The following is a 21,514-nucleotide window of genomic DNA, read 5'->3' as shown; positions in this document are numbered from 1 at the left end:
TAGAATTGCTGTCAGTGCAGTTACTGCTCATGTGCTCTAGACCCCTCTTCCACAGAGTTCTCAATTCCTGCCTAGGCCCTTAACTCTCTCTAACGAAAATCCATTCAGAGTCAGGGTCAGTTATCACAGATAATTTGAATTCTCCTGAGTTTAACATGGCCAGCCCACAACTGTTGCTAAGCTCAGTGATCCTCCATCTTTCCTTGGGCTTCTTTTCCCTCTTCATGTTACAGCCGATGGCAAAGATTTTCACTCTCATCTGCAGAACTCTTTCCACCAGTACCACCTTCCTTCACTCTAGCTGACAGGACACCACAGGAAATTAGGAAATTTTCAAGTATGTCATAGAGTAATAAGGATGCAAAGCTAGGTATCAGAATACTAATTTTGCTCCACACAGAAGGACACAAAAAGATCCAGACATATTAAAGGAAATGTCACTCTGTGTATGATTTTCTGCATTTTCATTTCTATATTCAACAAATATTTATTGAGTGCTTATTAGGTTCCAGAGACTGTTACATAGTTGATTTCTTTTAATAGGAATACACCAACACTGCTCCAAAGCAGGGGTGGTAAATCTCTAAACTATACAATCACATTGAGTCTTCAGCATTATTTTGTCTGTTCCAAAAAGAAGGCATCAAAAAATGCAAACACAGCAGGCCTTTAAAGTCTTTAGAAGTGCTGAGAGAGAGATATAATTCTATGACGAGGGAAGGCCAGTGTCCTTCTGCTTTAACTGCTGTGTATACCTCTCATTGTCTATACTTCTTTGCTCTTGTTTTCTTATCTTCATTCTGCCTCCTTAACTGGCTGTGATAGGGCACTGGGATACATACTATTTACAGTATTTATTAAATTATATTCCCATTTTCGATTTAAATGGCAGACCAACTGAACATTTCATGTTTTTCTCCTGAATCAAACAAAAAACCTTTTTGCTGTTTTTTGGGAGATGGGGGAGGTAAGAGTGGAGAATAGGTCTACAGTCCTTGAAATCTTTCAGAGATTCTCTATTCATTAACTCATTTAACTGAAATTCCATCTTGGCAAGCAAAAATATTGCATTAAAAAAATGAAACAATAATAAACACCGTACTTTAAGAATCTACACAAAAAGGAATACAATCAAAGTTCATAAGGCATAAGTGTAAAGGAGAAATAAATATTTCATAAAGTAAATAAAAATCTATCCAAATAATTATTTCAACAAAAAAATGGAATAGAAATAAATGCATTCAAAAGAAAAGAGTTATTTATCATTCTTTGTACACTGAAAATAAGGACTTTCCACTCCTAAGACCAGTATTCAAAGCAGATTTTATCACAAAATTACTTTATATTTTCCATTTTACAATTTCTCTCTTCAGTAGTTACTATGAACTATAAATTATTTAAACACTTAATTTCTCAGAATTTAAATATCTTCCTAAAAATGCTATATAATCCCCATTACATAAGAATGTCACAGTATCTTTTCTTTACCACACAAAAAAACTATTAATTAATAACTTATTCTTTATTTATCATCTTTCTACAGAAACGATCAGGAATTACCTCAACCAGGAAATTATACACATTATGAATACAAGTTTTAATAGACTACTGATTAGACTGTTTCAAGTATTTCTAGAACACGATATCACAAATTAAGTCATTAATTCCAGAACAATAGTTTATTAACAAAAAAGTACAAAGAAGTACAAATGGACATCCTATTTTACCCCATTATGGCCCATCTATCTATCTCCCTTTCAGTCCATGACATGGCCTTCTGGAGCTGTAAGAATGGGTAAAATACTTCTGTTTCCAGTGGGCCCTAATAACCACCCAAATGATTATATGTTTAAGTTATACAGTTCATATCAATTTTTTAAAAATGTTTATCTACACGAGCTGCCATAAAAGCCTCTTCCCTTGCAATACATGATGTACCTGAACTGAACCAAACATTATCAGCATCAACATCCATAAATCATGTTTAGATACAGGGAAGTATTGTATCACTAGTATGTTTGTCTTTAAGTGATAGTTTATAAGTGAAAATTTAGAGGTGTCAAAATGATATTCAAAGGCATGTACTAAAAACACTTCAAGTCAAAACATCTTACTGACTGAACTAAATTGAGGTATACGGAAAACATTCAGCTTATTAATTGTGCTTTTTGCACTGATTTTAAATTAAAGCTATTGTCACAGCTAATCTTACTGCAATTACTTCAATTTCTTCAAGGATGGTTTCTTTTCAATTTATTTCAACAAATTCAAGGTTGTTTCATATTTCTCTTTCTACAGGCCTGAAGTACTTCTCTGAATCATGGTAAACTCCAATACTTTGTGATTTCTATCACAGTGCTCCTCAAAATACCAACATAGATGGGGAGATTTAGTAGACTGTCATGTTCAGTAAGTAATGCCCAATTTACTCTTTCTGCTATGGCTCCTCAAAACAGAATATGTGGTTTTGCTCACTGATGCTCCTAAAAGCCTGTGTAGAATTTATTAGATTATATAGGTTTTTGAGTGGTAAGCTCCAGCCTTTTGGTTTGTGGAAGGAGCCAGGTCAGAGATTACCACTATACTTTTTTACTCCTCACTTAGACCTAGTCTCATACAAAGCATGAGTTCAGTGTTAAACTAGGCTTTAGTAACACAAGGGTGCTATACCAGTGATACACTCTTTGGGAACTGGAAAATTCAGATGACCACTCACTAAACATAAAATCATCATTCCACAAAGATTTTATTCACATTAAACTTGCACAGCAGCAAAAAAAAAAATCAAAACATAAAACTAAGCCACATATCAAAGAACAATATACAATAGAGATTTGAATTTCTTAATGGCATTGGAAGGTATTTCCATAAATAACATTTACAATTCTAATGTTAGGTCTTTCAAGGTGTCTGAAGCTTCACAGTGCTAAAATTGATTTTTATCAGAACACATGCAAAAATGTGCAACATAATTATTCATATTAATGACACAAAAAAAGCACGCCAGTTATTTATCATTCCAGCACGGCCATGCCACTCTAAGTTCTAAAAACAACCCTACAAATCCAGGTCCCATTCATTCTTCAATTATGCCTTTAAGTCACTCTGCTTTATTATATTCAAACAGTCACTGTTAGTGCTCTTCACCACGACTTTCAGGTTGACGTCACTCCCTGCCTGCTGGCTGTCAGGACTGGGGGACGCCCCTCTCCCAGACTCACCTTCTTCCGGATGTCTTCATCATTTGCTCCAAGAGAGGCATAGAGCTTGAATGCAGCCTGGCGGAGTTCATGAGCATGTTTTAAGTCATGATCAAGCTATGTGAGGGAAAAAAAGATATGTTCCAGCTCAGTTCATAAATTAAATTTTCAATTAAATTGAGTAAAGCTGAAGAAAAAAATCATTAACTATAACATACTAGTGAATTTCCCAGTCATTCACTGAATTTTCCAGTTATTTTTGGGTTCTGTTCATGTACAACTGAGCCTTTGCTGTGTTTGTGTCATCATGACCTGAAATGCATAAAGCCTATTTCAGCCTAAAAGTGAATACTACAACATTTGACACTGATTTATGAAAAACCACTGTGAATCTTTGACCCCTAACAATTCAGTGTTCCCAGATAGTAGCTTTAGTGGCACTGATGCTTGCTTGCAGTAGCTCTTTAAAATGCTCTCCTCCAAAAGAAGGCACACCTAGGCCTTTCTAGCCCCAGACTATAGCTGATAACTTGAGTGCTACTGCAACAATGTCTTTAGGAGGTTTTTCCCTAGTTTTCTCAAACACTAAGAGTAGTGCTAGCCTAATTTCAGCATTTAAAAAGCTTTTTAGAAACAGGGAACCTTTTGGGAAAACACTTAATAAACAATATACCATGGTAACCATTACTGTCTATTACAGTTATCTGAGACTTATGTTCAGGATGTGGTTTTTTTAAAGAAAATTATGAAAATTATTTATTGGTATAAAGCAATAAACATGCATAACTAGCTTTCTAAGTTATCAATATATTTGATTTATCAACAAACTACCATTAAAATAGAAGCATATTCTCAGGATACTTTTAACGACTATGAACCAGTAACTATACAAAGCATATCAATAATATAAATAATTTTATAAGTAAGAGCTGTAACTTAATCATCCAAACGAGTACCACTTTTTCCAAACGAGTCACCTTGAAAAGGTTTATTCTTATCCAATGACATCAGTATTGTCCATAACATTGAGACCCTCTTGAAACTTCCGAAAGAGCTAACTGGCATATTAACTAGAAAACCCTGAAAGTGTATAGTTTCATCAACTATGAGAATTTTAAGTTAATTATCACTGATTGTTGTGTGTGAAGATGGGAAATCCAGCGGGGTAATATCATTTAGGGAAAAAAATTCACAAAAAACAAACAAAAAAACCAATAAAAACCAAATACTTATACAGGGTGGCTCTGAAGGCAATTCTTTAGAACAGTTCCAAAAATGTTTTGATCAAAGCAGGCACTTATGGATTATGGAAGGAATGTCCCAATATACAATAATCATTTTGACAAGTTTTAAAGTATCTACTCTTAAAGTCTTTACGTTCCAGTCATAATGTAAGATATTACAATATTGACTTGGACTAATATACCCTGAAAATCACACATTTATTAACATGTGAAGGTTTCTCTCTATGGGTCTAGTGTCTATACTTTTGTGGTCAGAAACCTTTGGATAATCCATCATCAAAATTCAAGATGATAAAACAAACTATTACTCAAGTTTGGCATTAGGAGGTCATTTAAAAAAATTATTATAATTTTTCTCTGATGGAAATGAAATGGAAAAATTCTAACAGAAGGGATAATCTTCTATATACCAGTTAAATAATTTACACATGTATAACCTAGAAGTTCTTAAAACTATGTTTCCTTACTCTCATGCCCAAAGCATTTTATTTGCCTTGCTGGGGTGGTCAACTCAGGGTGTTCATGAGGCTACAGTTAGGGCTTCCTCATGTATCTTTGTATTGGTGAGATTGTAGCTTTGTATAGGTCAGTGTGAGCAAATGGCCAGAGGGAAAGCAAACAAGGCAAACCATCACCTCTGCTGTAAAAACAACACTACTGAAGAAGAGCAGACACATATCTTCAATACACAGAGGGCAGTGTACATTACTAATGCAAATATCAATGAAGGTTATTTTAGGCCCTTCCAAAGACAAAGAAAAGACATACCCTTAATAGTTTGTTTTATTTTCAACGTCAAATGCCAAATGAACAGTTGCCTGCCAGATGAGGTCTTTTGGAACTCAGAAGCATGGGGGAGAGGTCAAGAAAACAGTTACCATTGGGACCACTGGCATGAAAAATATAGTCACATTCATGAAACAGTACTGGCTACTAATTAAGAGGCAATGCTCTCTCTACCATGACCTTCTTAAATAAAATTTCTCTTACAGTATGCTTAAAGAAATGGATATTGCAAACAGGCTGAAAAGAAGCAAGACAAAAGAAATATCTATCAATTCTAAGAAACTTATATTTTCAGAAAAAGTTAGCACAATTTGGTCCTTGATAGTCCCAAACTAGAGGTTAAATGGTGCTTTAGCTGTCACTAGCAGACCTGAAACACAGTATGAAACTGAGAAAAAGAAACAGAATATGGGGGCTGGGCGTGGTGGCTCACGCCTGTAATCCTAGCACTCTGGGAGGCCGAGGCAGGTGGATCGTTTGAGCTCAGGAGTTCGAGACTAGCCTGAGCAATAGCGAGACCCCATCTCTACTGAAAAAAATAGAAAGAAATTATATGGACAACTAAAAACATATACAAAAAAAATTAGCCGGGCATGGTGGCGCATGCCTGTAGTCCCAGCTACTCGGGAGGCTGAGGCAGGAGGATTGCTTGAGCCCAGGAGTTTGAGGATGCTGTGAGCTAGGCTGACACCATGGCACTCTAGCCCCGACAACAGAGTGAGACAGAAAGAAAAGAAAGAAAGAAAGAAAGAAAAAAAGAAACAAACAAACAAACAAAGAAAGAAAGAAAGAAGGGAAGAAAGAAAGAAGTGAGTATGAAAAAAAGGTAACAAAAAAGAAAGACTGTAAAGTAAAACAAGGCAACTTAGTCACTTGTAACAAAAGATTACCCTTGACCTAAAGAATGAGAATAAAGCAACAGAAATGATTCTGTGACCTTGAGTAAGATTAGATGATGTGGATATGTTAATACCCAGCTTAAAGACCCCACTGTTTTGGGGGTTTAGTTGGGAGTTAGGGATGCAATTTTCTTCTTTATTGCTCATCTGCTTAGTAAAAAATTTCTGACAATAAACATTAAAGAAATCAGATTCCAAAAAACTCACAAAGCAACATCATCTATGTTAGCATAGATAAAAGATCCTTTATTTAAAAGGGCTTTGAGTTGTAATTATCAGTTGGTTCAAAATTGTGAGCAGTAAGAAAAACTTTTTTAAAATGCCTGTCTTGACCTGCTAAAAAGGAAAAGAGAACATACCCTTTTAATATCAGTGATGGCACTCACTGAGCTGGGATACTTGAAATAATCAGCAAGCATGGCAATGAGGTGATCAGTTATGCTAGCGATTCTCTGTAGCTCAACATCTGGTTCAATCAGATAGGCAAGTGTCTCAGCTCCTTCAACTCTCTCCTCTAGTAATCTCTCCTTACTGCACATTCGAACCAAACAAGGCAATGTCTGAAAAGTAGTGAGATTAATTATTTGCTTTTTGGTAAAGGCAAAAGCTTGATGAAGAGCATATAGTGACTGAATCAACTCCATGGTTTTTACTGGAAATCAATCATGTTTGTGATCAAATATTTCCTTTATTGAGTATAAACATTTCTTTAAAAAATGCACAATCAAAAGTCAGTGCAGATTAATTATTTGTGCTGGCACACTAAACTCTAATCATACATCAAATATGTTAATACAAACTGTAATTAGGCTTTTGTGATCAATAAAATTGAAGCTTTATTGTACAACCTTATAAAAGACATTTAAGAATCCCTAACAAATTATGTCTGATGGTTCTGACCCATCTATATACTTATTTACTTAAAAGAGATACAGCAGTTTAATTCAGAATGACTTTGTTTTAGAAAAAGTAAGCGATCTTTTCTTTAGTGAGTAATACTGTCATAATCACTTTTATTTTTTTGGTTTGGGAATTAGGACTGAAGTTGCCAAAACAAAATACAGCTTTAAAAATTCAGTGAGCTTACCATTACTCAGATTCCACCAGTTCTCCTATAATGTGAGCGAAATGCATCATTCACATTTGCTGGGTTTTACCAAGAACTTGCTGGAATGAGTGTGGTGGTATTCACTCGTCCAATTTTACTTTTGAGGTCCTTCAAAAATCTTGGCACTGGTCTTGGTAATTTATTTACATTAGGTTCTCAATAAAAATATCCCACGTATTTACTATTTCTAAGACTGATGAATCCACTTGATAGGAAGCCTTCCTCATAAACTGCAGTCAACTGCACTTTGCTCTTTTCTAAGTTCCTACTGTATCTTTACTACAGTTCAGCACTTTATTGTTCACTATTGATTTCCTGTCAGGCTAGTTCAGGCTTTTACAACTCAACCCTAGGCTTCCAAGGGGAAGGCCCTATTCTCTTTTTTCCTAACATTACTAGTTACTACTATTCATTGATTACCATAAATTCATAGATTACTGAATTTAATACTCACAACTACTACATGAAGAAGATACTACTAACCTATTTTACCAATGAGGAAGAAAAGGAAGTTTAGAGAAGTAAAAAAACACAAAGGTCACTTGTATGGAAATCCTTAGCACTCTATGCAGAGTTTTTACTTGGAGGGGGCAGGTCCTCAGATATCATCAAATTAATTGACTCTCTTAACCAAAGACTAAAGCAAATGTTAGTCTTAATGCTCTTTTATCCTTGGGTTCATCTTTTGAACAATGATAATGAGATTTCATATTCATAAAATAACATATGATCAATTTATTTATACTTATTCCTTATAACTAATAAGACATTTTAATGTATTTAATGTATTGTTAACCTCACAATAACCTTGTGGAATAGATGAGCAGGAATTATTCACTCTATTTTCATAATCAGGAGTCTGAGACACTAAAAGAATAAAGGACATCGAGCCAGTCAGTGGTGGGAATGCTAAAACCAGAATCCAGGTCTTAGGATTGTTAGGGTTGGTCTCTTCGCCAGGTTTTCCTAAGTTCAGGTTGCAACTGACATACCACAATACTGATGATGATTGTTTTCAAGTTATTACGCCTTGTGATTATCAGCTATGAGAGTGCTATAAAGTCTTTACCTGCAAAGTAGCAAACTGCTTGCCTATAAAACTATACTGCAAATTTAACAGAAACCAAGGAATAAAATATATTTTCTATTTCAACTGAATTTACACACTTTTACAATTTCCACACCTTCTGCATCTTTCATCATTCCTAAATGAAAAAGTTGTGACAAGGAAAGAATTATCTCACTTGACTTCCAAAACACATCTAATATCAATTTTAAAAAATTATATGGCATCCATTGAAAAGAAAACCTGGTGTTTCAATATTATTTTACATCATGCACACATACCATAATGATATATGTGTAAAAAGAAACAGAAATACCAGTATGTATATTCAACACTTATATGACTGAATAATTTTCACATTTCTTAAGACAATTAATTAGCTTACCTTTAATACAATACAGTTGTCGTCTGTCCGAATTGCTCCAGCTCTACACATGTAAGTTAAACTGGAATAAGATGGCAGAAAGTAAGTTTCTGCTTGGTATTTAAAGAAAAATTACTTGCCTTTAAGATTTTAGGAAAAAACTGAAAACCAAGTACTATTATTTATATTGAGGGAGAAGATTATGACATTCCCTGATAGGAGGTTCAGTCAATTTAATAGTCAAAGAAAACTGACTGATATAGATTAGATAGATAGACAGCCAGATTAAAAAAACAAAACAAAACTACAAAATAGTTTTTAAAATAAATGACCTAATGAGTAGATACATTTTGAAGCTAGGTACTGGACATATGTTAGTTCTTTATATTTTTTTATGTTTGAAATTTTCTATAATAAAAAGACGAAAATGTTAAAAATAAAATATAAGGTTAACAAAGTATCTTAGCTTAAATGAAGTTAAGCTGGTATACGCCCCTTCCAAAAGCTATAGTAAAAGTATCACAGAAGAGGCATTTAACTTATAACACTTACAGCAACTCATCAGAAATTAACTATTCAGAGATTAACAGCAGAGGCTGTGGGGATTAGTTAATGATTTAGTACTACTGAAAAATAATTTACCTTCATAATTATATCTGCTTTGAATAACAATAAAATTAATTTGTACTCCCAAGGCAGGCACTGAACATTAAGTACTTCAGAAATTTAAATTAATGAATTTCCTTTTTGAATTAGGTTCCTTTAGTAAGATGGGGGGAAAACTACAACATCCCACGTTTGGCATCTACAGAAAGCTATAAACAGATAAGTAAAATTCTTTTACATATATTATAGAGGGTTGAAATCTTTGTAGCTATTATCATTATTTTGAGGCTTATTACCACACTGTTTTTCTGAAACCATTTACATGGGAACATTACCTTACTAACAAAGAGGGAAATGTTCAGTTTTAAAATTAAGATAAAAAGCAAGCAAACAAAAAAGCCAGTACAAGTAAAATAAACAAAAACCAAACAACTCGTTATGCATGAGTAATTCACTAAAAATTCCTAATTCTCAACAAAATATTGGAGAGCCACAGCTTCTTAAATACTAAAACTGAACAATTCACTTAGCACAGAACCCTACACGACAGACACTTAACATATCTGTTAATGTGTTGATATTAGGTTATTAAGTACGAAATGTCCGACTTCCTTAAGTACTATGTTTGATAGTTGATATCTCTGACATTTCACTTTGCAATTGTTTTATGTTTATTGTGAAGGCATATCCTTAGTCTTTCAAATGCACGTTTTGGCTTGTGATTATCTTTCAGATTTTTTTTAGAGCAATTTTTATGAAACTATGGATAAGTCAAAAATTCATGTTATTTTTGAATGTTAAGTTCCATTGTGGAACAATGCAGCACAGACAGCTTGAACTATCAACGAAGTGTGTGGAAAGGATATAGCTAATGAACACACAGTACACTGATGGTTTGAGAAGTTCCGTTCTAGTAAGTCACATGGGTGATCTGAGACCAAGGTGGAAAATGATGAGCTGAAAGCTACAGTGGAAGTGAATCCATCTCAACCTATGCATGAATTAGCAGCAAGGTTTGATGTTACTATTCCAACAATATTGGACCATTTGAAACAAATCGGTAAGGTCAAGAAGCCTTTCTTTGCTGTCACAACACATAGGCGAATCATTTCTACACTGTATTGTTATGTGCAATGAAAAATGGATTGTTTTTGATAATCGCAAGCATTCGGCACAATGGTTGGATAAAGGTGAAGTGCCATAACACAGTCCAAAACTGAATATTCATCAAAAAAAGCTAATGGTGTCTGTTTGGTGGTCCACCGCTGGTATTATCCACTACAGCTTCATGAAACCTGGTCAGTCGATTACAGCAGATGTCTACTACAATCAGTGGGACAAACATGATGAGGATGCTTGCGATTTAGCAGCCGAGATTGGTCAAGAGACATGCCAATCCTCTTGCAAGTTGACCACATGTTGCATAAACAATGCAGCTCAGGCCGGGCGCGGTGGCTCACACCTGTAATCCTAGCACTCCGGGAGGCCGAGGCGGGTGGATCGCTCAAGGTCAGGAGTTCGAGACCAGCCTGAGCAAGAGTGAGACCCCGTCTCTACTAAAAAATATAGAAAGAAATTATCTGGCCAACTAAAAAATATATATAGAAAAAAAAAATTAGCCGGGCATGGTGGCGCATGTCTGTAGTCCCAGCTACTCGGGAGGCTGAGGCAGTAGGATTGCTTAAGCCCAGGAGTTTGAGGTTGCTGTGAGCTAGGCTGATGCCACGGCACTCACTCTAGCCCAGGCAACAGAGCGAGACTGTGTCTCAAAAAAAAAAAAAAAAAAATGCTGCTCAAACTACAGAAGCTGGACTTGGAAACTCTCTGTCATCCACCATATCCACCAGACCTTGCACCAACTGTCTACCACTTCTTCCAGGCTTTGGACCACTTCTTGCAAGGAAAAATATTAAATTCTCAACAAACTGTGGAAAACGCCTTTCATCGCCACTTACTCTCCAGGCTTCTTTGCTGCTAGCATAAACAAGCTGCCGTTAAGACAACAAAATTGCGTCGATAGTTTAGGAACATACTTTGATTAATTTTACTGCTTCTTGTTTGAGATATAATAAACTATACTTTTGATTCGAAATAGGACATTTCATATTTAATGACCTTATTACAGATTTAACATGCATCGAATGCTTATATGAGCCAGAAATTATGCTAAGAATAACTATCTTATAAACTATCATATCTTTTTGAGGACTGTTCTGTTTTTTCCTCGAAAAATGAGGAAGCCACATTCTCTGAACATCACTTGGTTATCAACTTCAATTAATTCTTGCTCCACATTTTTATATCTTTACAGTCTCCTGGCTTAATACTTGGCATAATATGTGTTGGTTAAATCTGATCTAATGCTGTATTACTCCAGCTGAAATACAAGGAGACTTAAGTTGAAGATGTAGTAATTTTCTATAGTCTTAGATGTTATATGAGAGTTCCTGTTCTGCATACTACTAGTAATAAACTGAATATAAAAAACTCACAACCATTTAAGAAAATGAGATAGCCTCATGACTTTCAAATTTCAAAATCTCAAAACAAGATGGGGATTGGAAGCAAGTTAGGCTGTCTAAAAATACTCTTAAGATATCGATAAAACACTGTCTTTCTTCCCACATTGTCTTGACTTTTACCATTTTGCTGATGTGAGCTGCATCTCAATAGGCTTATCCCTCTGTAACATCTTCACAAAAATCTGTGGTAACAATTCTCCATCAACCAAAACTAGAAATAAAACAAACAACAATGATTAAGGAAATTCTTTAAATCTACAAAGTTCATAAATTAAATCGTGTAGGTGCCACTGAAAGTTCCAGCCTACCATTTACCAGGGTCATCGATACCTGGGGGTTTTCAAAAGCTAAAACTGAGAAGCATTTCAGTGCTTGCATTCGAACCTGTAAAAATAATGAACAAATAAATAATGCATTTAATTTTGTAAATACGAATTCTAATGTCTCAAAATCTAAATGCCTCTTCTAAAAAAATAACTATGTAAATCTGCTTAAAATATTAAAAGAAGTACTTAAGGGAATAACATCTGTATATCTGAAGAGTATAGTAAAAATTAATTATACAAGTTAAAATTAATTTTAAAGTAATAGAAAAAACAGGAAGTAGCAATTAAAGTTGAACTAGATAAATCCCTAATCAAATTTAAAAGAATATTGTACAAAATACAATGTTGGTAAGACAAAGGGAACTTAATAACAATTAATTACCAAGTGCCTTTCAAGTGGTATGTCTCTTCTTCCCTAACTACAAACCAAAGAACTGAAGGGAAGGGAAGGCATTTAAAAAAAAGGTAGGGGTGGAGGAACTACTTTTGTAGATGTGTATGGGATGGAAATGGGGGCAAGAAGAACAGGAGAGAAAACAATGTTAGAATAAAAATTTGAGAAGGACTTAATAACTTTCAAAACACCTACAAACTGTGCTAGTAGTCCTCAAAACTAGGTTACTAGTCTGGGATAATATTATACCAAAGAACCAATCTTTTGATCATACACAATATGTTTTACAATTTGCAGAAGCTCCTATGAGAGCTGTTCATTTTTCATTCTTTCTGTTCAGTTTTCACCAGATAATCTAATCCTCACTTATTCTACGCTTGAGTCTACACATGATGCCTTTCTGTGGAACGTGAGGTTGGCAAGCACTCACAGGATAGGTAGTTGGGGTGTGAAAAAGTCCTGTCCCTAACCTGGGCAACGCTCTGCAGCACTAGCATGTGCCCACAGGAGGAACCTAGAATATGTTAATGACATTCTGACAGTGGAGTATGCCTTGGCAAACGAGTAGTATTACCAGGCACTTTTCCTCTTTCACGACTTCAAGGTTTTTATATTTGTTATAGCAGATAAGGAAGTCTGGTGCAGAAAAGATAAGAAAGAAGAAGAGCAGGAGAAATTAATGAAGCTAAAGGAGGTAAACTAAAGGGATAATAAATAGCCACCCCAAAACTGTTTCTTGATGTGCATTGCTGACTGTTTTTGGACTCTGTATGGCACAGGGCAAAGTGGCTTTCGGTATACATTTCCTTCCCCTGCCTTTGGCTAGTTTGAAACTGGCTCCACTTCCCATTCTGACCTTTGTGAGCTCTTTGCCAAGACCAAACTTTGATGTCTTGGTGGGAAAACATACACATTAGCAGACTATACCTGAAAATAAAGCTAAGGACCAAAAGAGCAGACTAGGGTCAGTGCAAGTGAACAGAAGACAAAAATGACTGCTTCCCTGCTCTGCAGAAATCTCCTGCTACATCCAGCTCTAATATGACACAATAAGGATAATGTTCCAATATTTGCTACAACTTGGTGGATGGACAAAAATGAATGGCCAAAGTTTTAACTCAATGCCTCATAATATATTATGATGCTGCCGACCTATATATAAAAGACAGTAAATAAAATTTAATTAATAAGCCTAAAAACTCCTAGCTTCTTAACTCAAAATACAAAACAGAACACACTTTAAATGTTGATATGTGGGTAATATGCTGTAAGTCTTAGTCACTGTGGCTAAATAAAGGTCTCAAATATGAAATCCAAAGTCTTTCCCTATACAGCAAGCCAATGCTTCTATATACTTCAAGGTATCACCTCAAGCAGCAGATCTGGCACTGCTACCTAACCAGAAAAGACCTGAAATACTATTTAACAGGTGCAAATCAATAGGAACTCATGGCACAACTGTACCCTGAAAAAAGAGAGGAAAGAGCAGCTTTTCTTTCTTTCCTTTTTTTTTTTAAAGAGCATTCTACAGGTAAAATAATGCCCTATAACATTTTACTGATAAAATATTACTTTGGGGGCCAGGTGTGGTGGCTCTCACCCATAATCCTGGCAGTTTGGAAGGCTAGGCAGGAGGATCGCTTGAGCCCAGGAGTTCGAAACCAGCCTGGGCAATAGCGAGACCCCATCTCTACAAAAATTAAAAAATTAGCTGGGTGTGGTGGCAGGCACCTTTAGTCCCATCTACTAAGAAAGCCTGAGGCAGGAGGATTGCTTGAGCCCAGGAGTTGGAGACTACAGTGAGCTATGATGATGTCACTGCCCTCCAGCCCAGGTAGCAGAATGAGACTCTGTCTCAAAAGAAAAAAAATACTACTTTCAATCACAACACCTATCAAAGAAGCAATAAAAATGTGGGCCTCTTTCTAGAAACCAAAAACAAGGTATAAAAATCTGGCCATAATTTTTAATATCTTACTTTGTAGGACAATGAGGTTAGTAGGTGAGCAATATTTTGAACTGCACCATGGTTAAATAAAATTGTTTGATGATCTGGCCCCTGTAAGAAAAGAGAATAATACATTAATACGATAATACTTTAAGAAGAGTAATGATTCATTCCAATAAAACCACATCTACTTAAATGTAGAAAAACACATTCACTACCATGTAGAATTCTCAGTTACTCTTTGTTTGCATAAACTCAAGCCCCAAAAGCAGGACAGACACTGTTTTTAATCCGGCAAGCGGCTGCCATGTCTCACCTCCTCCCTGTTTTAGAACTGCTGGCTCCTTACCTCCCAGAAAAATAAGCAAGGGGATACAGAGCTATTCTAGCACAGCTCCTTTGCAATTATTAAATAGAACACCACTACAGCAACAGAGCCACTATGAAGTTTACATTTTATATGCACACCCTTGCCCTATGCCACAGGAGACAGTGGCACAGTCATTCTTACAACTTAGGACTGATGAGCTAACAGGGGGTGAGGTGGGGGAATTCTAAAACTAATAAATTGCAATAGGAACTGGGCCATGACCTAACCTACCTCAACACATCAGGGAGGTTTGAGTAATGCTATAGTGGGAAACATAACAGTCCATAATTGAGAAGTGAATGTACTTTGGTTTCCATAGTTCTATCTCATTTCTCCTTTTAAAATTATCACTTAAGAGTAGGAAGGTAAAGAGATAGGAAAATGAAGGTTATTTTATTATTCATCAACTCTGTTTTCTACTAATCAATGTACTGAAGATCTTCAAAGTGACAGAAGCTAAAGGTTAATGAAAAGTTTTAAATTTGCCACAATTCTTATTCATTCATTTTATGTCCCACTTCACCTGATCAATTAATAAAAAGTCAATGAAAGCCAAGACAGGGATAGTATTTGATGCTTATTGTTATTCAGAAGAGAAAAACATATCACCAAAAAGTAGGCAATCTGTCTGAGTTCACCAGAGTAAGCCAGTTCTTGGTCCAGAAAAAGAGCTCTACTTCTCCAACCTATTATTTAGTCAAGTAACAACTATCCTGCAGATGCTCAGTCTCTCTTGGGCCAAAACATCCATCATTTCATATTTCTGAATAACACAACAGTCGCATTTTATTTTATAGGTAACAATTCTCAAGCATTTTATATACTATTAAAAGGGTCCTTTAAAAAAAAAACCCAGCAATTTGTCTCTTAATTTCTTATTTTTAATCACTATGGAGTATTCTACAGTTTACTCATGCAACTCCCCCATTGTATATTTTGGGTATTTTCTAATGTCTCATTGTCATGAGCAGTGTTTTTATTATTATTATTAAAGCTGCGTCTCAGTGCAGATCCTTAGGTTATGAGGATAAATTCCCAGAGTACATGGCTTGATATATTTATTGTTACATATCCATCCAGAATGGTGCAAACCTGCTTTTGTAATAAATGAAAATACTGACATTCTTAGGGGATAGGTTTTAAGTGTGTTCTCTTTCCTCCCACCTCATCCATGCATCTATAGTTATAATTATAGGTACTACTTACTAGGTACCTGCAATGTGCTGAACACTGCTCTAAGTGCTTACTTTCATTGTCTCATTTGAAACAAAAGAGTCCCTGGTTTATTCACTACAAAGACAGTGGTAGAGATTGTAAAGGGGGAACCAATGAAAAGAAGGGTCTCCTAAGAATCTGACCTATTATTTCTTACCAAGTTACTAGAATAAATTGTGAAGATTAGCCTAAATTAGCCTCAGCTTATATGTCAGCATACTAAGGATTTTTGCTTTCCTTATCAATTTTGATATCCCAATTTAAACATAGGCAGAGCTTAGCAAAAGGGCTAAGTGGGCAAGGTGTTGCTTCAGCCTCTTGTACCTCATTGTTCTTCCACCTCTGTCTGCAGCCAATCTGTTTCCCTGCTTTGAGGTGACTTAATACTAATAGGTTATTTTATATTCAAGCCATTTTACACATATACAAGCAAATACTAAGTATATTTTTTCTTCTATTTTAATACAAATGGTAGCATACTATATACAGTGCTCTAAATCTTTTTATTTCCTCTACAGTTTATCTCAGGGATCATTCATATAAGTAAATAACTCACTTCCTTTTTGGCCTTATTCTGTTGTGTGAATGTTTCATAGTTTATTTAACCAGTACCCTACAGTTAGACATTTAGATTGTTTTCAGTCTTTTACTGTGACAAACTTCACTTCAACATATACCCATGTGCATGTATCCTTTTTTCTAAGATGTGAATCATTTATGGAATATCTTCTCTGATAGAGTTATATTTACAAATGACAGTGAAAAGATCAAGCACACTGCACTTCTCTCTGTACATAACTGCTGCTAACAAGTATCTTACCTTTCATCCCTCAAATTCTTTGCATCAAAGATGGCAGCAAATATTAATATTTGTAACCACAAAAGCTCTTCATCCTCTCTAGGGTCACACATAAGATTGTTTAAAACCAAATGCAAGGAAGGAATTAGTGGCTGAACCAACTAGAGAGGAGGCACTATCATTTGATTCTTATCAAGTCTCTTTCATTTTTCTTCAAATCAACCTGCATGAACCTGGTGGTTAGTGAGGCAGCATCCACCAGGGGGAAGCACATACGCCCTCACGATCTTAAACTCCAAATGTTAGCTCTCAGAAATGTGAATAACTGCTTAAGAAGTGACAGCAATTTACAAATTAGAATTCCAATAAATATTATTACTAACATTTTTTTGCTCCTTAATAAATCAGGGAGAATTTCATAGGTATAATTATAATTAGCTTATAATACAAATGCTTTAGTAATCTCTCCCCTTCATCCTTTCCCCAAAGTATGTAAATTTATTTAATATTGGTATCAGTCTATGCAAATTAGTAATTTAAAGTCTTGTCCCATTTAATTTTAGCTAAATGAGCCCCTGTGAATGAATCTTAAAATTCTGTTATAAATTTTGCTCATTTTGAACCTACATGCAAAAGAAGAACATGAAAATAAAAGATTTTTATAATTAATGACAAATACATAGACCAACAGATCAGTTCTGTTCAAAGATACATGTGGTTAGTGCATCAGTAAAGAAGTTAATATTATAATTGAGGCTATTACTATTGTCATTAGGTTTATAAATGTTATAATGTTTCTTAACGACTAATTATATCTCAGAATACTTAAATTTGGTCATTTAATTACAGAGGTAAATGTTAATTATCAGGGTAAAAGCTAAGTGAAGGTGACTTTCTCTGATAACACTTTCAGTTCTATCAGTGGCGTGAGGGTGGCTGCAAATCATTATCCTCAGCCTAAGTTCCTCTCCAGCAAAACAGTGATATAATGATACTATTTTAGCTATGATTTCAGCTAAAACAGCATTTAGAAGTTTCAGCTGAGCAATATTAAAGTGTTGAAAAGTTTCTGGTGAGTAACCCTGAAAACTATTTGGGTAACTTTAGGAATGGGATTATTCAAACTTCTCATAAATCAACAAAATAATCTGACATGTAGTTAGTTATTTCTCCAGGTCCAATTTGCAGTAGTACCCTTTTGGGACTACTGTGGTTGTGACTAGTACATGCTATACTCTCTTGAACACTCAGGAACAGATGCTGAAAGATCTTTAATGAGGCATAGAGTTCTGGAGTATCTCCCTCTACTTAATTGCCATGGCTGGCTATAAGACATCTTTTTGTTGTTGGAAAATTCTAGACCTTGTTTTTTTGAGTTCACTTTTAGAAACCAAATTATAACAAAACTGTCATTTTCTTAGAGCCCTTCTTTGCCCACCTCAAAAGATTAAGGGATCGTTTGATATCCAAATTGGTCTACACACTGTCAAAGTAACCTAAGAAGAGAAACTTCAAGGATTTTTGACAAAAATCTTAAATTTTAAATGTCTTAAATAGTATTGAATAGACTGTGATAATCAGTTAGGGTTTGGGAGGGGGTTTGAATGTTTAAATTATAATGTGGAAGCCTCCTGAAACCAAGTGATTTCATTTTCATTTATTTAGGAAGCTGTTCTAAAATAGCATAGTCCTATGATCTTCCTACTTTGGAATGTAGATGTGCTCTTCTCTTATCCTTTTTTACCTATAGTTCCCAAAGCTCCTCATTTGGTGTTTGTATTATAAACGATAACAAAATGAGTAATGCCACTCTGAAACACAGAATCACTGGAAGATACTCAATTATTTTGTTACAAGTTAGAAAATGTGTAGTGATTAAGAAATATCTCAAGTAAATAATCACACATGGTTATCAAAAAGAGTACACTCAACATGTAATCTATGAAGCAAAATAAGTAGTACTTCATAGCACTCTTCAGTTTATTTTGGGACCTTTTAATAAAAGAAAAACTTTACTCAACAATGAGAAGAAAAGAATCTATTTCATTTCTCCTCATATGAGTTCACTTAAAACAGTTTCCAACAATGTGGACACTGAGGATGTGGGGAAACAGTCATGATCATATGCTGCTGGTAGCACAAAATAGTACAACCTTTATAAAAGACAATGACTCAGAAATTCCATTTCTTGTAAAATGCCTTACACACAAGGTATTTGTTGCAGTGTTGTTTTATTATATAGTAAGACTGGAAACAAACTAAACATCCAACAGTAGAGGAATGGTTAAATAAATTATATGTCTATACAGTAAAGTACTATGTAGTTGATAAAAAAAAAAGAATGAGGGAGCTCCTTATGTACGGATATGGACTAGCCTTCAAGATACATTAATTGAAAATTTCAAGGCACAGAACAATATATGTGGTATGCTGCTATTTGTATTTTTAAAAAAAGGAAGAAATATATACATAGGTCATAGGTCTACTTGCATATGTATAGATTATCTCTGGGAGGATATACAAAGAATGTACTTCTCTTAAGGGCATAATAAGACTTTATATTATAGAGAACATTTATTCTGGTTCTTACTTTACAGCAATGTGAGAAGATCTGACAGATGTACTCCTGGGTATAACGGGACCTGCTAAGCAGTGCCATGAGGTGCGGTATCACTGTGGCATCCTGGAGTTGAAGGGAAGGAGAGCACAGCAACAGAACTTAGACACCATGAGTACATTTGACAAAACATTTCCATGAGCAGATATATAGTCAAGCCTCTTATCTTAATGACAGTAAATCAAGTCTCTTTAAGGAACAGAGCAGAACAAAAGCAACATAACCATCAAAACTGTCCAGGCAAAGGACAAGGAAGGGACTTCAAAATATTCACTCTGGTAACAAAATATGAAAACATGAAATTCTCAATATCTCACCCATAAACAGCCTATATCCTTACAATAAAACTAAATCATTTCAACAAGACTTGACAGAAATCAGTTCTAAAACCAAAATGTGAGGTAACTAATAAGATACATACTAAACAAATAGTTTATAAGAAGGAATTATTGTATAAAAATAAAACTTGATAATTTTGATCTCTGAGATGTTATGGTAAGCAATAGGAACTATTAACAATCTCTCATAAAGACTACAGTAAGCTATCTTCAACCTGCACAAGATAATTTATATGATTAGCAACTTCTCACATATAGCCCACTCTGCCTATTGGTAACATTTAACAACCTACCCTGTGGTATAGCCAAAAAAAAGAATCAAAGAATCAACCCACCTTGCTGCAGGGCTAATTTCCTTTTAATTAGAGTGCAAAAGGCATTAAAGGTTGAAAGGGGATTTTGCCAGAACCACAGATGGAAAAGGAGAGACTCAGCTCAAGCTTCCTAGTCAATGCTGTCCTTAGTCCTAGAGCTATTGCTTCTCAAGTGTGAATGTGCATTTGCAAATTCCCAGGGGATGTTCTTAATGTACAGATTCTGATTCTGTAGGTTTGGGGTAGGACCTAAAAGTCTGCATTCTAACTAGCTCCCAAATGAGGCCAATACCACTGGTCCATAGATCACACTTTGAGAATCCTCACCAAAGACAACAGAGGGCAAGGAAGGAAACTTAAAAGAACATCTTTGTTGGGATGAATAAAACTTGGAGTTTTATTTGGAAAGAAAAAAATGCCCAGGATATATATAAACTAAGTAGGAAAATAGAAGGCTGCTAATTCCCTATAAGTAGAATCTCTTCCTCCTGCTTGTTAGTATAACCCTCTGTGTTGTCACAAGCAGTTTAAAAACAAAATGAAAAATTTATTTAGAAAACCTCAAAGAAAGTCAGGTACTAAATGCACAGAAAGAAAAGAGAGAAGATAAAAATGTCAAGAGGAAGGAGGGGAAATAGTGATTCTACTGGCAGAAGACAGGGAAGCAGGTAACAGCTAAAACAGGACAGGCAAATTGAGAGGTAAATTTAAAAATCTTTATTATGCTCCTAAAGCTATTTCCATCTCTTCCTTTCTTCCATTGGTCTCTTATTCCTCAGTTTTCCTCAGTTACAATAGTCCCATCCCATTTCTTCAAACCCGTCCCTTTTCTGCCAATTGTGTTTATATATCTACGGTTTACAGATAATTAAACAAGGCAAAGAACAATTATATAATTTGCCCAGACTAGGTACAGTGGTTCACACCTGTAATCCTAGCACTCTGGGAGGCTGAGGCAGGAGAATCACTTGAGGCCAGGAGTTCAAGACTAGCCTGGGCAATCCTATCTCTATAAAAAATAAGAAAAAATTAGCTGGGTGTAGTAGTGCACACCTGCAGTCCCAGCTACTCAGGAGGCTGAGCAGGTGAATGTCACAGTGAGCTATGATCGTACCACTGCATTCCAGCCTGGGCAATAGAGCAAGACCCTGTCTCTAAAAAAATCAATAAATAAAATAATTTGCCCAAAGTCACCCATCTGATAAACAGGATTTCAAACTAGAAATGGTTTGAAATTTCCGACTGGACTATCTATACCATCTCTATTTTAGTGCCTGAGATGCTATAACAGCTGGCTGCTACACAATCCAATTCAGAAGTCAGTTAAACACACTGAAACACTACTCTGTCAGTTATCCAACACTTTTCATGGATTCTCCACTATCTCTGAGTTACAAA

At 35.3% G+C, this 21,514-nt stretch overlaps 1 protein-coding gene across 5 annotated transcripts in view; it reads right to left on the bottom strand.

Moving 5' to 3' along the window:
- Positions 1–21,514, bottom strand: part of ARMC8 (armadillo repeat containing 8) — a 104,409-nt gene that overhangs the window by 46,873 nt on the left and 36,022 nt on the right. For 4 of the 5 annotated variants that reach the window (XM_045539144.1, XM_045539147.1, XM_045539146.1 and 1 more), the window contains 7 exons: positions 19,438–19,530; positions 14,494–14,574; positions 12,104–12,179; positions 11,916–12,006; positions 8,689–8,749; positions 6,489–6,689; positions 3,222–3,317 (listed from right to left, as the gene is read on the bottom strand). In XM_045539144.1, coding sequence (XP_045395100.1) covers positions 3,222–3,317; positions 6,489–6,689; positions 8,689–8,749; positions 11,916–12,006; positions 12,104–12,179; positions 14,494–14,574; positions 19,438–19,530 — 699 coding nt within the window. The remainder of the gene's footprint in view (positions 1–3,221; positions 3,318–6,488; positions 6,690–8,688; positions 8,750–11,915; positions 12,007–12,103; positions 12,180–14,493; positions 14,575–19,437; positions 19,531–21,514) is intronic. The other variant, XM_045539148.1, reaches the window with a different exon arrangement.

This window comes from Lemur catta, chromosome 1 (genome assembly GCF_020740605.2).
Source record: "Lemur catta isolate mLemCat1 chromosome 1, mLemCat1.pri, whole genome shotgun sequence".
Lineage (NCBI taxonomy): Eukaryota > Metazoa > Chordata > Mammalia > Primates > Lemuridae > Lemur > Lemur catta.
The sequence above is the reverse complement of the archived record's forward strand: the minus strand, read 5'-3'. Positions and strand labels throughout refer to the sequence as shown.